Source organism: Ursus arctos, unplaced genomic scaffold (assembly GCF_023065955.2).
Source record: "Ursus arctos isolate Adak ecotype North America unplaced genomic scaffold, UrsArc2.0 scaffold_12, whole genome shotgun sequence".
NCBI classification, from domain to species: domain Eukaryota; kingdom Metazoa; phylum Chordata; class Mammalia; order Carnivora; family Ursidae; genus Ursus; species Ursus arctos.
The window spans coordinates 30,487,103-30,504,437 of NW_026622786.1; the positions used below are offsets into that span (position 1 = coordinate 30,487,103).

At 43.0% G+C, this 17,335-nt stretch overlaps 1 protein-coding gene across 8 annotated transcripts in view; it reads left to right on the forward strand.

Moving 5' to 3' along the window:
• Positions 1-17,335, forward strand: part of TGFBR3 (transforming growth factor beta receptor 3) — a 193,911-nt gene that overhangs the window by 171,713 nt on the left and 4,863 nt on the right. For 3 of the 8 annotated variants that reach the window (XM_026497623.4, XM_057310469.1, XM_057310470.1), the window contains 2 exons: positions 5,598-5,639; positions 8,342-8,449. In XM_026497623.4, coding sequence (XP_026353408.1) covers positions 5,598-5,639; positions 8,342-8,449 — 150 coding nt within the window. Of the gene's footprint in view, positions 1-5,597; positions 7,319-8,341; positions 8,450-17,335 lie in introns of those variants that run through there. The other 5 variants (XM_044383648.3, XM_057310471.1, XM_044383649.3 and 2 more) reach the window with 3 other exon arrangements.

Sequence of the window (17,335 nt, forward strand, 5' to 3'; positions counted from 1 at the left end):
TACAGATCACATTGGCATTTAAGTTCACACCCAAATACTCTAATTGATTGTGAACCTGAAAAGAAGATGAAGAATTTTAGGAAAAATTCTGTTCTCCAGAGAGCAAGATGTTGGCAAACATGTAAGCTGTTTAAGAGAGTATTAAAATTTAGAAGTTCTGTGACTTTCAATTGTAAGTCACAAAAAAGCCCAGAAAACATGCATACTTGATGCATATTGTGGTTTATGGCAAAACAATTAAAATAGTTGAGGTAGTGCCATCCTACCATATTTTCTGAAATATTTTGAAGTATAGGCATGTTAGTGCTGTTTGCTTTGGATGCTGTGACCCTTTTTGTGGCATTTGAGAACACTAGGGCTTACACAATAAAAATGGCTATACCACGTCAGTGATAATTTTTTGAAAACGGTGAAAGGGAAGAGTAATCATTTTCCTGAAATTTAGGGCACGTATAAAAAAATGAGTGAGAAAGAACAATAAACATCATCCCCAAATATGCCATGATTTATGTACAATATGTAATTCTTAGCAAGTTAAATGTTCAAAATATTGAATTTCCACTACATAACTTTTTAAAAATAAGTGTGCTCGGGACAGCACCTGGCATATCATGGGCACTCAGTAAATATTAATTTCCTTTCCTTCCTCTTAATCTCTCAGCCAAACTAGGTTTTTTGGGGGAGTAGGGGTGGAAGGGGAATGAAAGGGAAAGTTGTGAACGTCAATTGGAAGTTAATCCAAGAGAGGCGTTACTTTTTGGAGCACATTTGATTTTTCCAGAACGAAAATACTCTAATGTACCCAGCCAGGTTTTGTCCTCAGACTGAGGTAGAGATGAGGAGAAGCTGGATAGAAAGATGGTAGAAATGCTTAATGGACAGACTAAGTCATTCAGTCTTTATCCAAGGGAGAGGGATATAAGGAGTTGTTACTTTGGAATGTAAATATATTGTATTTATCAAATATATACAAAAATAGAATAGTAGAATGAACTCCCATGAATCCTCCTTCTGGTTTCAGCAACTACCAATTTATGGCCACACTTGTTTTATCACTTTCGGTCCCTGGATTATGTTGAAGGAAATTCAGACATTTCATCTCATCCATAAATACTCCAGTATGCCCCTCTCAAAGTTAAGAACCACCGAAAGATTGGGGCACCTGGCTGGCTCAGTTGGTGGAGCATGCAACTCTTGATCTCAAGGTTGTGGGTTCGAGCCCCACGTTGGGTATGGAGATTACTTAGAAAAAATAAAATCTTAAAAAAAAAAAAAAAGGCTCTTGGGTAAGGAATCAATGATCCGATCATTTAGGAAGACTACCCTGAAAGCAGCATGAAGGTTGGTTTTGGGGAGATGTATGCAGTAATAAGTAATAATACATAACAATTACGGTTATTCCGAAAAATGTTTATTGGTACCTACTATATGCTAGGCATACAGTAAACACATTACCCTGTCCATGAGGCCTTTACAGTATCTTGCAGAGGTTCACAGCCCTGACTATTGATGCTTTTGAGCGGGATGACTCTTTGTTATAGAGGGCTGTCCTGTGCATTGTAGGATTCTGAATAGCATCCTTGGCCTCTACCCACTAGATGCCTATAGCACACCCCTGCACTACCCATTGTGATAACCTCAAATGTCTCCAGATATCTCCAAATGTCCTGGTCAGGTGCAGGGGGCCAAAAATCACCCCAAGTAAGAACCACCGATCAAGTGGAAGGGTGCAGATAAGGGACCAGGCAATTGCAGTGTATGCCATAAATATTGAAAGAACCCAGAGAAGGGGCTTGTTTACAGTGAAGTTAGTAAAAACTAGGTGTTAATAGAGATCTGCACGGAGGTCTCCTGAATCTCCAGCCTTCACCTCCCTCTCTCTCCCTCTTTGCCAAAACACCAGTAGATGTGGGTACCAAGGAGACACCTTGTTTCCCTGTGGGCCTGCACTCGATCCTACCATGTTTGGGAGAACTGAATTGAAAGCTGAAAGCTAAAAGCTGCGGTCAGTTACTCATGCATAACCCCAGAAATATCCCGTTTATGAAAACCATGCCTAACCATCTGAGGAGGAAAATTTGGTTCTACAGGCAGACCGAAATTTGCTCAAGAGTATATGAAGAGATTTAATTCAGAATGTTGATTATAGTTTGTTCTTTCTGCAAATAAATTTCTATTGTTAACATTCTCTTTGCAGCAATAGCAGGGGTTCCTTTCTTACAATTTTACCCTTAAACCAAAAGTAAATATTGCTGTGTTCCCCTGTTTTCCTTTCAGCATGCCAGCTCGATTATAGGGTTCCGGTGGAGATCAGACTCCTTTAGTCGTACACAGGGGTTATTGGGGATTTTTGGAACAAAAAAGAGGCTAAAATCCTATAACCTCAGTGCTGCAGCTTGTACTTGTTATTGTTTATGGAGGAACTTCCCCCGGGGGAAATAAGCAACAACTGTTTCTAGTTAGCTCTGAGAGAAGGCCCCTATTTGGGGTGGGGGGAGCAGGATTAGATCATAGCATAAGTCCATTAAGAATTTTAAAACAATGCCATCCATCACACGGGCCTTGCTCTGAAACCCACATTCTCACACGTGAGGTCTCCTTAGGGGAGAGTCATTATTTAAAACCACTTAGGGATTCTGAGTGACAAAGTTCAGCCATGGGCGGTTGATTGGATGGAACTCTTCCCAGAAGTGTGTGTATTTCTCACATGATGAACACTATAGAGACCTTTAAGTGCCTTTGGACTTAGTTCAGTGAATCCAACCACTGCCTCTTGGAAGTAGAATTTTGTGGTTAGATACCCCTACTTCATAGGGTTCTTGGGAGTTTAAAACGAGAAAATCTAAGCGAAGGCTTTTTGTCAGTTGTAAAACACAACACACGTGTATAAATGGAAGGCATCACCATCATTATTTCACCTCTGCCAATAGGCCGATGGGACCAAACTCCTAGGAGACAGTCTCTTGTGTTCATTTTGTAGTTGGTGAGTGTTCTGCATACTGAAATCGATTTTCTTAAAAAAAAAAAAAATTTTTTCTTAAAAACTTTCACAGTTATTTTCATTTTAGTAACTTTATTTAAGTAGAACCTGAACATAGCCTCGTCCCAGTGCCACACATCGCCCAACTCCGGGGGGCGCCATTCCACGGTGGTGGCATTCTTGCCCCTGGAGCGGGACCAGCATACCCCATGCTGCAGGAATGTAGGCAGCCCAGCTGAGGTGGTTAATCCTGAGAACTTAGGATCCCACGTAGCTTCTTTATTTTTATAAACATGACCTCAGCCGCTGCTGGTTTGGTCAGTTTTTCACAATTTCTTTTGCTCCACTGTGGATTCCAACACAAGGTAAGTGTTCTGTCTTTACTGAATGAAAATGGAAGTGAAGAGAGACGTGCTGAGCGCTCACCACTTGCCACTCTAAAGGGCAAGGGTGAAGTCTGTCCCAGGACTCAGCACACTTTTCTGTGAAGGGCCAGCTGGTGGGTATTTTGGGTCTGTTCCCGCGCAGTCCGTGCCCGGATGGCTCCATGCTCCCCTCCGCGGCATTGCAGGCATGGCCAGTATACAGATGATGAGTGTGGTTGTGTTCAAAGAAAACTTTATGGTATTTATGGAATAGGTTTGACTTTCACATACTTTTCATATGTCATAAAATATTCTTCAGGGTTTTTTTTTTTCAGTCACTTAGAAATACAGAATGTACTCTTAGTTCACAGGCCGTATGAAAATAAGTGTCGGGCCATGATACACCACCCCCTGGTCTGTGCTGTTCTCACTGTGAGTCACAAGTGGCTTCTTAATCAGTGCTCCCCTGCTGAGGACAGAGCGACACTCCCCAGTCATGTAGCCTACCACGCAGAATCGAATTTGGGTTCAGCCCCTGCCCTGATGCTTTCCAGCTGTGACCTTGGGCAAGTCACATGATAGCAGAGTCTCAGGATGCTCATTTGTAAAATAGTGATAAGAATTCTTTTCCTGCCTCCCTCACAGGGCTGGTGTGAACCCGAAGTGAGATTTGAACACAAAAGCATTATAGACATGTCAAAGTATGCACACGTTTTTGTTAGCCTTATTCCCAGCTCCCTCCGTTGTCTCCATTGTCAAGAAGTACATCAACATTCTAATAATCATCCTTCACCGAACATTTCTGGCACGACTGTTCCGTGCTAGGCTGAGCCCTGGGATGTCCAGATGAGTAAGAACGCGACCCTGCCCTCAGGGCAGAAAAGAATCTAGAGCATTACGACATGATGGAGCATATGTACGACAGCCGAGGGGTGGAATAAGCCACGTGGGTAGAGACCAGCCCTGTTGGGGTGGAGGTTGGGGCTGTGGGAGAGTCCGAGAAGCCTCCCAGTGAAAATACCGACAAAGCAGGTCTGGGGGAGGAGGGTGTTTCAGGGGATGGCTTGCAAAGTGTGGTGACCTAGAGCAGCATGGAGCACTTGGGGAGCTTAAATAACTAGGAGGAGCCCAGCATGGCTGAAAGGTACTTAGGAAAAGAGGCTACCAGCAGGTCGGTCGTGGAGGAAGGCAGAACTTTTGTGTGCCAGGCTGGAGTTGGATTTTTTTCCTATGAGTACAGGAAGTCATGGAGCAATTTAATCAGGACAATAACATAATCAACTCTGGGCTCTGGAAAATTCACTCCGGGGGAAAGTATGGAGGAGGAAATATTTGGGGCAGGAGCAGGGGCAGTGGGTGGAAACAAGGAGACCAGATAGGAAAGCCCTGTAATAATGCAGATGTGTGATGAAAAGATGCTGAGGGGCACCTGGGTGGCTCAGTTGCGTCCAGCTCTTGGTTTTGGCTCAGGTCACGATCGCGCTGTCAAGCTCCGCTCAGCACAGAGTCTGCTTGTCCCTCTCCCTCCCCCTCTGCCCCTCCCCCTGTGCATGCTCTCACACTCTCTCATGCTGTCTCTCAAATAAATAAATAAATATTTATTTATTTAAAAAAGGAGCTGAACTATAGGATAATAGCATTAAGAATAAGGACACTTTTACAAAACTATGTACATCTTTTTTCAAAGATTTTATTTATTTATTTGAGCGAGCGAGAGAGAAGAGGCAGAGGGAGAGAGAATCCAAGCAGACTCCGTTGAGCTGAGCATGGAGCCTGACGCGGGGCTTGATCTCACGACTCTGAGATGACCTGAGCCAAAACCAAGAGTCGGATGCTTAATCCACCGAGCCCCCCAGGCGCCCCACAAAACTGTGCACATTAAAATAATTTTTTGAAAATGGAAAACATCATGAATACACTGGAGAAATACAGTATTTAAAGGTATTGAATCCTCTTGTCAGTAAGTACAAAGGTGAACACACACACATACATGCTGTCAGACTGAAATTCCTTAAGTTCGCCTTCAAGTTCTCTTCAAACTGGAGAGCCTGTACGGTTTGTTAACTAACTGCAATGCTTGACATTTCTGAGTAGCCCACGTTACAGTTTTGACATCTAAAGAGGATAACTGACAAAGCTTTCACAGAGAATTAACAAATAGGAAAGTGTCAATCTCAGCAGAGATTGTGATGAACTTTTGCTTAAAACTTGGTTTCTCCGTGGAATGCATCATGGTTTTTTTTTCTTTTCAGAAATAGGTCCAAGCATTAAGGAACCGAGTCCAATTTCTCCACGTAAGTCTCAATGCATCTATTTCGAAAGGAAGCCTCCTGGGCTTTTTGTAAGAATGAGTTGGTTATGGAGCATTTGGCAAACTTTGAGTTTTGATAAGAAGACCTCTGCTCTCATTCCCTGTCTTCCCCTTTTTTTCGTAATCTCATACTTTTTCCTTTCCTCTGTCCTTCCTTCATTCTCTTTCTTTTTTTTCCCATCTGCCACTTTTCAGTATGAATTTGTTGACCCACTGGCATATGTGGCCTTAATGGGAAGGTAGTAGCCTACTTAGCTTTAGAGAGAGTGCATTATTTGCATCCTGATACCAGTTGTGACCTAACAGCATTAACTTACAGCTATGGGAGTGGTTTGCTTTCTGCGTCATCCACAGTAGTTACCTGCTCGGGGAAATAGTGCTAAGGGAACGAGTTGCTGTGTCTTCGAGACAATCTCTAGTCCCAGGGGGGTGTGTAAGGAAAGGGGAGGAGGGGGAACTTGTAAGAAAAAAGAAAGAAAAGAGACCAAGTACTACAAAACGATGCATTGGGATTTGTCTGGACCAATTCTGTCACTCTATACGGAAGAAAAAAAAATTTTTTTTTAAGATTTTATTTATTTATTTGAGAGAAAGAGAGAGAGCCCAAACTGGAGGGGGGGGGAGAGTGTGGAGCAGAGGGAGAGGAAGAAGCAGACTCCCCACTGAGCAGGGAGACCAATGTGGGGCTCGATCCCAGGACCCTGGGATCATGACCTGAGCCAAAGGCAGATGCTTAACCAACTGAGCCACCTACGTGCCCCTTATACGGAAGGAAATTCTGAGCAAAAAATACTTAGGTGACTTGTCTGTCGTTATAATTGGCGTTCAGGCAGGACTAGAACCTGGGCTTTCTGGCTTTGCACCCAGAACTCTTCTAGATGATGTTGCCTTGTGGGGAGAATCTGTGCTTTTTTTCTTCCCTAAGATTCTCAGGATTAGTCTCCATGGCTGACCTCATCACATACACATAACAGTCTGAAGAGTTCCTTTATGCAAAGCGCTAAACTGTTTTAATTAAGTGTCTGTCTTCAACAGTATCATGGAAGAGTATCATGAACCCACCAAGAGACACATGTGGACCTATTTCTGTCATACTGACCCAGCCTGATTTTCATAAATGACATCTCCATTTTTAGAATTTCAGAGGAGTTTTACTAAAAATTTTCAGTCGTGCCCCATTTAGCATCTGTAAGCATAAAAAGGCAAATCATCTTTTAGTACCTACAGACTAAATTAAATGGAGTTGATGGTTTGGTTCGTCTTCACCCCAGAGTTCTTCCCAGTTCATACTCCCCCCTCGGGATCTCCAGACCCTTTACAAACTCTTCCTGTTCACCTGCCTTCAGCTGGTGAAGCAGTGCTATCCCCATTTCCAGAAGTTAACACACCAAAAGGCGTGTGGCTAGAAAAGTAGCCACCAGCACTTGGAAATTCCAAAATTCCAGAATCTTCAGCAGCATGGCATACTTTTCCCGTTACAGGTTCTGGGGCTGCGCGGAGGTGGGGGGAGGTCACACTTGTCTGTACAGCTAGCTCTTTTACACTGAAGTAGGATGAAAGGCAAAGAGATGTAATTACATAGAGATCAGCCAGAGTTGCTTCTGATTTGAGAAGAACACAGAAATGGTATTGAAATAGGGGGGAGGGGCGCCTGGGTGGCACAGCGGTTAAGCGTCTGCCTTCGGCTCAGGGCGTGATCCCGGTGTTATGGGATCAAGCCCCACATCAGGCTCCTCCGTTATGAGCCTCTTCTTCCTCTCCCACTCCCCCTGCTTGTGTTCCCTCTCTCGCTGGCTGTCTCTATCTGTGTCAAATAAATAAATAAATAAATCTTAAAAAAAAAAGAAAGAAAGAAAGAAATAGGGGGGAGATCTGCACCTTAAATTTCTATTTAAAAAATAGACACCTTAGAAATTTTATTCTCCTGAAAATCCCCTGTCTCGGAAGCTGATTTTAACTTCTTATAAGTGATTCACAGAAGGTAATTCTCTTAAATGAAAGGGAATGTTCTATTTCTGTGGCCTGGAATTAATTTCAAATATAAACATCTTTGCCAAATGGAGGAACAATTGGTTCTATTTATATGTTTTGCTGACCATAAAACTGACATCACTCCACACTGAGAAGTATTTCCGTCCCCCTCCCAGAAAGATCACGGTTGGAAAAGTGTAAAAAAGTAGGTGGTTTTAAATGACACAATACAGAATTGTTGAGATGGAGGGTCTGATCTGAGGGGACCAGCAAAATGTTAGAGTCTATAGGGACAGTTGATCCTTACCTGATGTTTCCTCCTTATCACCCCCTTTCTTCCTGTTATCTCTCATACTTGTAAATGTCCACGAAAATGTGTGTGCAGAGTATTTGAGGTGTGTTTTCTTGTCTCGTTGTTGAAAGTGTTTGATGAATAAGACCCAGGTGAGCTCACTTCATTTTCCAAAGCACCTGCAAACTGAGGCTGCAACCTGCAAACTGAGGGTATCTTGGAAATCTGATCATTTCATTATTCTTTTGAGAAAAAAAAAGTGTGCAAGTGTCAGATACATTGCATTTGGCCGGGATTCTCATTCCGTCCTCATTTTCTTAGTCCGTGCCCAGCCTTCCTGACAGTGCTTGTGAAACAAATACAAAATTGCAGCATCCGCGGCAGACTCACTGAAAGTATGTATTGGCTTCCCTTCCTTACAGCAGTTTTCCACGGCCTGGACACCCTCACCGTGATGGGCATCGCATTTGCGGCGTTTGTGATCGGAGCGCTCCTGACGGGGGCCTTGTGGTACATCTATTCTCACACAGGTGAGTGTGACCGTCGAGTATTAGCTGGTGTGTGGCCTGTGTGTGCGCCACACAGCAGACACTTCCGTGTTTCATTGCACGGATGAGTGGATGGAATAACGACGAACAAGAGAGAAAGGTCATTCCCACAGTTTGCACATGGACGTAATTGGCATCAGTTGGGTTTTGCAAAAATATAATTTGCTTTAAGCACCGTTAGAAAAGGAATGTTTAAACTATGCTGATTGCAGTTGAGATGTTGGTGAAGATGTTGGTTAGCTACTAATAAAGCTATTTTGTGGTTGGGGTTTAATTAAAGAAAATTGATGTAGACAAACTGGAAATATGAACTCCTCAAAGCTCAAGACTTCAGTACAGACGTATGAATGGGCAGGAAGTGAAAAAGGAAGCTAAGATTTGATTACCATATTTGCCGGGAGGCGGGGCACTGTCCACCAGTCTCCAGTCTCAATGGCTTCAACCAGAATTTCTTGACCCTTTTAAAACCCATGCCATATCCTCTTTGATAAGCATAAAATTCTCATGTCTTTCATCTATAAAGTTAAATTTTTAAAGTATATTTTCATGAACTGCAAACAAAAATGGCAAAACAAAGCACTTTGTTTTCGAGCTGTGTTCCTCTTCCCCCAAAATTCTGCTATGCTCCACCCCCCTTCTCTTGCCCTTTCCCCTCAGTCCCAAGGCTGAAACATTCTGGCCTGAACAGAGAACGTGTTCTGACCCCCGTACAGAAGGCAGGCCTGGCAAGGGGAGTCCAGTGCAGAGGGGGAGACACAAACGGACTGCCCTTATGTTGCTTCTTTCTTAGTTTCCCTGCAGATAGATACAGCAGAGAAAGACACTCATTTTGGCATGTGTCTAGTGAGCCAGTTGGGCTCCTCTGTCCTTGGATTCTTGCAATTCACACTGTGAACCCAGGGAAAAAGTTGTGCTTGATTGATCAGTCAGAGGCCATGGCAGGTTCAGCCTTTCTGTTCAGAATTTCATTAATTTTCCACTGAACCGATGAACGCCCTCATCTTTGGCCTTCCCTTGGGCCATTCAGCCAGACAAGCTAAAAAAGAAGACTGCTTTAAAGGGAGGAGAAGCACGGAAGGGCATTTTGAGAAGTCCTATCTTAATCCTTACCAGAATTCTCACTTCAAATACCGCATCCTCCAGCTGAAACGTTTTAGATGATGGCAGGAGAACAAATGCTTTTGTGCTTGGGGAATCACACAATCCACAGCAAAGTTGAGGACAGTGTAAGAGTGCGGCTTGTTCCTAGTCAGTGACGTTTGAGGGACGTGTAGTTCACGTGAGAGAGAAAACAAGACTCTTAACCTTAAATGTAATGATTCTGAGGACATACAGACCTCTGTGAACCGGATTAGGAATATTCTTCCTTGTGAACGGCTCATACAAGCACCAGAAGGGACAGCTTTTAGCAGAGTAGCATTTTAGAATAAGTAATGGGTCACGGGAATGCGGACACATCCGGATCTCCGACGAGCCATTTCTCGCAGTCTTTCCCAATCTCCTGCGTGGCTAGGAGGTTCTAGGGCTGTTGGCAGCTTCTGCCATATGTTGGGAATGCACTTGGAACCACGCCAAAAAGGCTCTGTTGCCCTGAGGATTTTATATGGGCTTAACATGTGCCTGCTGAGCCCTGACTAGCCTTGGCCATCGAGCTACACCCTCAAACCCTGAGAGTTCATCTCAGGCCAGGTGGGGCCAGGAAGCCAGGTCCAGGAGCAGTAGGGCTGCCGCATGGCGCTCGTTCTTGGCACACACCCCACTGAACTCGCTCTGATAATCCCAGACTCTTGTGCACAGCCAAGCTCACGAACCTGATAAAACGCAAAGCGTGGTTTTATGGCCTTTATTGCTCTGTGCATTAAATTCCGGAGGTTACTGTTCCTGCTCCCTTCCCCCACAAACCAGAGATTGAAGGGAAGGAGTTTTTACATTTTGTTAATATAGAAATAGGCTTGGAAGTAGATTAAATGAAAACAAAACCCAAAACCCTTCCTGTTATGGTTTCTAGCAATATTAATTACGCTGATTTAGAAGTTAAAAGGTTTACAGACCCTGTCACTTGGGCTCTAACCCTGCTAGCATCACATGTGATAAAGCTTCAGAATGACTTTTTACTAACAGCCTAGCCTCTGGTTCATTTTAAAGACGTCTCCTAAGGGAAGCCAACGTCACGTAAGTGTGAAAAAGGCTCACCTGAGAACCCGGTGGTACTATCCTGTCCCGAACTCCTTCGGTTTCATACCTGGATCACTAAGTAGCAAGTTTAGATGAAGAGAGGTCATAGTGCAGTAGCCAGTCGAGAGAAGTGTGTATACAAACACAGACTCGGTGCATTCAGTTTGCACAGTAATCTAAGCTGTGGAACTCAGACCTTATATGGCATAATTTGGGGGTTCAAGCAGCATCTGCCTCTGTGTCAAAAACAATCCTTAATTTAGACAGATTCTCTTTGATTACGCTTTCTGTTCCATCTGAACACAGAGCGCAAAACCAAGTCACATGTTTGAACTGGGGAGATCTACGTACATACCTGGAATGTGTGTTAGTCTAAGGAAGCCGGGTCCCTGCTTTTTCATATCATAGCTTTGGGCACCATCAGGGATACTTCCTGAAGGCTATATTAACCCTGTCTGGAACACTCCACTCCTAAAACTTACATTCTCTACTGAGATGGTGCAAAGAGGAGGAACAGTTGGAATGGAAATGGTGCTGGAAAGGAACCGCAGAAGCCCTACGAGTTCAAAAGTCCCAAACCTGTAGTCCGTGAAAGTTTTTTTGAGGCGACAGGCAAAGTATTTAATTTTTTAGAAAACCTTTTTAGCCTTATGCACAGTAGTACAGGCACGTGGTTGAAAGCCTGAAATAGTTCACAGGACTTGTGAAGAGCATGAGTCCCTGCCCCCCAACTCCCTTTTCTTGCTCCTCAGAGCACCATTTTTGACTCTTAGCTGATTATTTTGGACATTAATCCACATATTGAAATAATAGAAGTATAATATTGCTACTTCTTAACTTATCAGTTTTAGGCCTTTTCTGTCCATCTCCTACAATGGAAAATGACAATTTAGTTCTTTTTTGTCCCTGTGCCCCAATTATATATATTCATGCCCCCATCCCTACCACCCTCCGAATAGAAATATACTGAAATTTGGGGGTAGATCAATATTTACTGTTCACGTTACTATGACTACCTAAATGCTAATCACAATTTAGCTATATTAATATAATATTGTTCCCTTTTGCATGATTTTTTTTTTTTTTGAGAGAGAGAGAGAACATGCAAGTGGGGTCTGGGGGGCGGTGTGCAAAGGGAGAGAGGGGATTCCAAGCAGACTCCATGCCCAGTGTGGAGTCCGATGTGGGGCTTGATCTCACAACCCTGAGACCATGACCTGAGCCAAAACCATGAGTTAGACGCTTAACTGACTGAGCCAGCCAGGCGCCCCATTCCTGCATGACTTTTAATTTTCCCTAGAATTAATGATTATCTCCCCCCCCACACACACACACACATTAGCTTAGTTTTCTGTACACTTCTCACTAATTCATCTGTTGACTCTGCCAGTGGACTCAGTTTCCTCTTAACACATTCAGACAACAGATCTTGTACTGATTCATTTCCTTCACTAAATCTTTCCTGGAGCCTTCTTACCTGTTCTGTCTGAACTGGTTGCTCTCTCTGTTTGGACACTGCTGTTATCTTACATTCTTTCACCGCTGTTCTGGGGGTTCCCTGCACTTTGGAGTTTTGAATGGCCTGTTTCATCTATCCCATGTCTTCCTCTTCCTTTGTTGAAAGGGTACATAAGAAGTAAATGTTTGTCATACCTTGCATATCTGAAAATATCCTCAGTTTATACAAACACATGGTAGATAGTTTGGCAGAGTATAGAATTTTAGGTCATAAATAATTTTCCTTCAGAATTTAGAAGCACTTCTCAGTGACCTTTAGCTCTGAAGATTACTTTTAGGAAATTCAAAGCCATTCAGATTCCTGGCCTGTTTGTTGTTGTTGTTTGGTTTGGTTGGGTTGGGTTTTTTCTGGAAGAAATTTTACAACAGTCTTGATTTAGGTGTATTTTCATACTTTATGCCAGACATTAACTGAGTCCTTTCAGTTTAGAAACTCATATCCTTGAGCATTAAGATTTTTAGAATTACTTTTTTCTCCTATTTTTTGTATTCTCTCATTCTAGAAATCATTTTAGAATGAAACCTCTTGGGGCAACTGGGTGGCTCAGTCAGTTAAGCATCCTACTCTTGATTTTGGCTTAAGTCATGATCTCAGGGTTGTGAGATTCTCTCCCTCTGCCCCGCCCCAAAAGAACCTTTTGAATGATCCCCTAATTTTCCTTTCTTTTTCTGTTTTCTATTTTTTCCCTTAATTTCTAAGAGATTTCTTCATCTTTATCTTTTAGTTTCCTACTGAATTTTTAAATACTATATTCAAATCTTTAAATTCCAAAACATTTTTCCTATGAATTAAAAATATATATCTGTTTTTATCTCATGGGTGTAATATCTCTCTGAGAATACTAATAGAGGATTATTTAAGAATGAGTAGGTTCTGAGCTCGTGGGTGGGACATATTGATTGAGAACTTCCCTTAAGGTGATCTGGCTGGGCCTTTTATCGAAGAACTCCCAATAACACATCTAGGTCACTCACCCATTTCTTCACCAGCTTCCAATATTTTACTGCTATTGTCTCCATTCCTGGGTTGTTTTGTTTTGTTTTTTTCCTCCTTCTTTCTTGTAGGTTTATGCCTTTTAGTTTTGGTGAGATTTTCTTCCAGGCCTGTGTGTAGGTTGCAGTTTTGTACCAGTTAATGTCTCAGCCTCTTGATATCCTAATTGTAATTATTTCAGTAGCTCACCCCGTAAGAAGAGTGAACTAGACTACTTTTAGTTTAGACAAGTTTTCAGTTGCTGTTTATCAGTTTCTAAAATTGTCCCTCCCTATTCTCCAAGCTAGAAGACTTTCCTTTTGCAAACAAATCCATGCAGGAGGATGGGTTAGATGTTGTCATCATTTATCTTTACTTTATGTAACTTGCCTTGTGGCCCCTGAACAGAATGTACTCAAAGTCTGATGATAATAAGAGGAAGGGAAAAGGAAGGGGGTGCTAGGGGGAGGCCACTCTCCACATGTATCTGTACAGCCCTTGGACTCGAAGCTCTAGTTTAAGTGCTAGTCTTGTTACCTGAGCCGGGGGTATTAACCATGTTTCCTTTTAGTAAACATAGACCTGATCTCTTATTGGCAGTAAGAACACTTAAGTAACAATGCATGTGAAGAGTCTCCTGAACTCCCAAGTCCTACAAAAATGTAAGATACTGGGGGCGCCTGGGTGATTCAGTCGTTAAGCGTCTGCCTTTGGCTCAGGGCGTGATCCTGGCGTTCAAGGATCGAGCCCCACGTCAGGCTCCTCTGCTGGGAGCCTGCTTCTTCCTCTCCCACTCCCCCTGCTTGTGTTCCCTCTCTCACTGGCTGCTTCTGTCAAGTGAATAAATAAAATCTTTTAAAAAAAAAAAAAAAGTAAGATACTGAAGGCTTCTCAGATGTGTAGGCAGAAAAAAACTAAGAGTGGAAGAAACGCTGCATTTCACAGAGCAAAATAAAATGCTGAGGTCTCGAATTGGGTGTGCCTTTCCCAGTCCCTCAGGCTTCTATTCAGCAATCCTCAGTTGACCATATTATGTGTTCTTAAAGCAGAAGTCAAGCACATCCTTAGGTTTACCTGAGTCAGGTAAGAGCTTTTAATGAGGAGCATCTGTGGGGGCTTCCTATGTTTCTAGAAGTCTGAAGTTTCTTCAGGCTCCCAAGGTTAGTCCAGGTGAAGAGAGAAGCAACAACACAGATGTGACTAAAGTAGAGGGCAAGAGACTAAGTCCCAGGGATCAGAAAGATACAAGCGGGAACCCTGGTGTGACTGTAAAGACAGCAGGATCCACTCTTTGCACCCCCCATGTGCGCAGGTGAAGTTAAAGTAAGATAGCCGCAGGGGCGCCGGGCTGGCTCAGTAGGGTAGGCCACTCTTGATCTCAGGGTCATAAGTGAGAGCCACACGTTGGGTATAGAGATTCCTTAAAAATAAAAATCTTAAAAAAAAAATAAGATAACCACAGAAAACCAAAATGCAGGTGCAGATAGGTTGGCCATACCACAGTGATAGAGAAAGCGATAGGCAGAGCATTTTGAAGGGTTTTAAGTTCCTGCTTTCTGGGGGGCGCCTGGGTGGCTCAGTCGGTTACGTGGCTGCCTTCAGCTCAGGTCATGATCCCAGGGTCCTGGGATCAAGCAGGGAGCCTGCTTCTCTCTTTCCTCCTGCTTGTGCTCTCTCTCTGTCAAAATAGTAAATAAAATCTTAAAAATAAATTCATTCATTCCTGCCTTGAAATATTGTCCCCTTTCCTCATAAATTACAACCACATCAAAGTTACCCCTCCTGCTGAGTTTGTCTGCAGAAGGAATGTCTTTTAGCTCAGAGAGTAGGGAGGGACAATTTTTAAAAATGATAAATAGTGATTGAAAATTTCTGTAAACTAAAGGTAGTCTAGTTCACTCTCCTTATAGGAGTAAGCTTGTGAAATAATTACAATTAGATATCAAGAGATTGGGACATTGGCTGGTACGTAATCGCAGCCAACACATAGGCCTAGCAGACAGTATGTTTTTCTTTCCAGCAGTGAGTATATCGTTTTCAGTCCAGTGCTTAAGTATCTTCCAAGAAAGAGATTCCATAAATTCCCCTTATAACTAACCAATCCCTATAATCAGCAAGTTCTTTTCTCTGTGACCTAAATCCCTATTGCTACCATTTAAACTCATTTCCTCATGTTCTGCCCTCAAGAGAGATAAAGAACAGCTGTCTGCTCTTCTTTATAATAATCCTCTTTGGGTGATATTTGCAAACATTCTCCTTTGGGCTAAATGTTTGAGATTCCTCTCACCTTTCTTTAAAATTCTTCTGTTGTTGTTTCCCCATCGAGCCTCTTCTGTTATTCACATCTTTCTGTGATAAAGTTTCTTCCCCACAACCTGCCATGCTGAAAGATGCAGAGATAAGAATCCAGTTGTGAAGCAGACCGCCTAAGAGGTGGCAGGAAGTCAGATCTGGACAACTCCATGCCAAGCTAAAGAAATAAAACAGATTATCCCTTAAGAAATATATTTTTCTATTTCTGAAAACATCTCTGGCAATAGCTCAGCTCAGCCACAGGCGAATATGTGAGCTGGGTCAAATTAGTTCGAACACACCCTCCTCCAAATGCCTCCTCCCCTACTATCCTTCCTCCCCACATCTCTCTTCCTCAGTGGGGTGTGAAATTTTAGGAGCAAAGTGTGAAGACTGAACACATTTCTTTTGATGACCAACTATGATGTTTACGAGCAGCAAGGATCCTTCCTTGGGCTCCTTACATCTGCTCAGTGGGACTCCTCTGCTTAGTTCTGTGGTCCTCGCTGCCCATCTTCTCCAGAAGTAGGGTGGTTGTGTTTGTCACCCGAGGGATGTGTTAGAGTCAGTGCTCCAAGTAATGAGGGGTCACCGTGATAGAGAGCAGAAAACCAAAAGGCCCAGCCCAGAAAACCCAGGGGAACTCCGTTGGCTTTTTAAGCAGAAGCATCTACACATTAAACTTTGTTTCTCATGGTGACTTTTTCTGTAGCACTACCTCCATCTGACAACGAAAAACTTTTGTCTGATTTTTAACTTGGTTATATTGAGAAATCTGATGTCTTACATGTGAAAAGAGCCACCACGGTTGAAGAAGGTATTTTCCGTATTTCTGGGCAGATTCTCAGATAAAGATTCTCCTTGGCTTGGCATATTATTGCCTCAAAGTCAGTAGATCTCTAAATTTTTTCCCCTGAAGTATAGTTGACGCACCATGTTACATTAGTTCCAGGTGTCGAAGTAGCGATTCCGGGTCTATGCGTTCTGCAGCGTTCACCGCAAGTGTAGCTACCATCAGTCAGCGTATGATGCTGTTTCGAAGTCCGTAGATTATTAGGTTAAGTTGACTTGTCCACCATGGCGAAATGCATCCCGCAGTCTTGAGAATAGGGGGCTTCTTTGTTCTGAGTTTTCATTTTGGACAGTGTTTTGCATTAGCACAAGAGTTTCCAAAACCGGAAGTTGAAAGACCTTTTTAATGGGCACTGATTAAAATAAACTGGCATGGCAACAGATTGTATTTGGCAAATAGACATCAGAAAGCAAATATTCAGACTTCCTGGGCAGGGAGTAGTACTGGCACTTTTCCTGCCTCTGAATAGTCAAGCACATGTCCAGTTCTGGATGAGACACTTGTTCATTGTGGATAAACGAGCAAGGCGGTCTTGCTTCAGCTGCTATCAGGCTGCACAAATGAAGGCCAGGTGAGCCAAAAAGGGGGGGTGAAGTGTTGATTCCTCCTGCTTTTCTGGTGTAGCCTCTATTTAAATGGGGAAAAGATGTTTTTAAAATGTGCTTCACGCACGGCCACATGAGTCCTTCTAATTGATAACATAAGGACCCAGCTGGGCGTGGATCAACATGTGGGTTTAAGGGAGCTCAGCTTTTAAAATATATCACGAGTTGTTCAGGTCTCTGGAGGCTTTGAGGTTTTTTTGTTTCGGGGTTTTTGTTTTGGTTTGGTTTTTGACATCAGAATAGCTAAGAGATTTGATTGCCTTCTAGAAATAAGCTCCCACTCTAGGGAAAGTGAATTTCTGGCAGAAAAGTCACTGTCATTGAGGCAAACTTGCCCGTCTTTAATTACATACATCCATGCAGGCTAGAGGGCAATGCTGGGGAGGGTCCAGAGTATAGATTGCCTAACACACACACACACCCCACACACACGCACGCAGAACCAAGAAGAG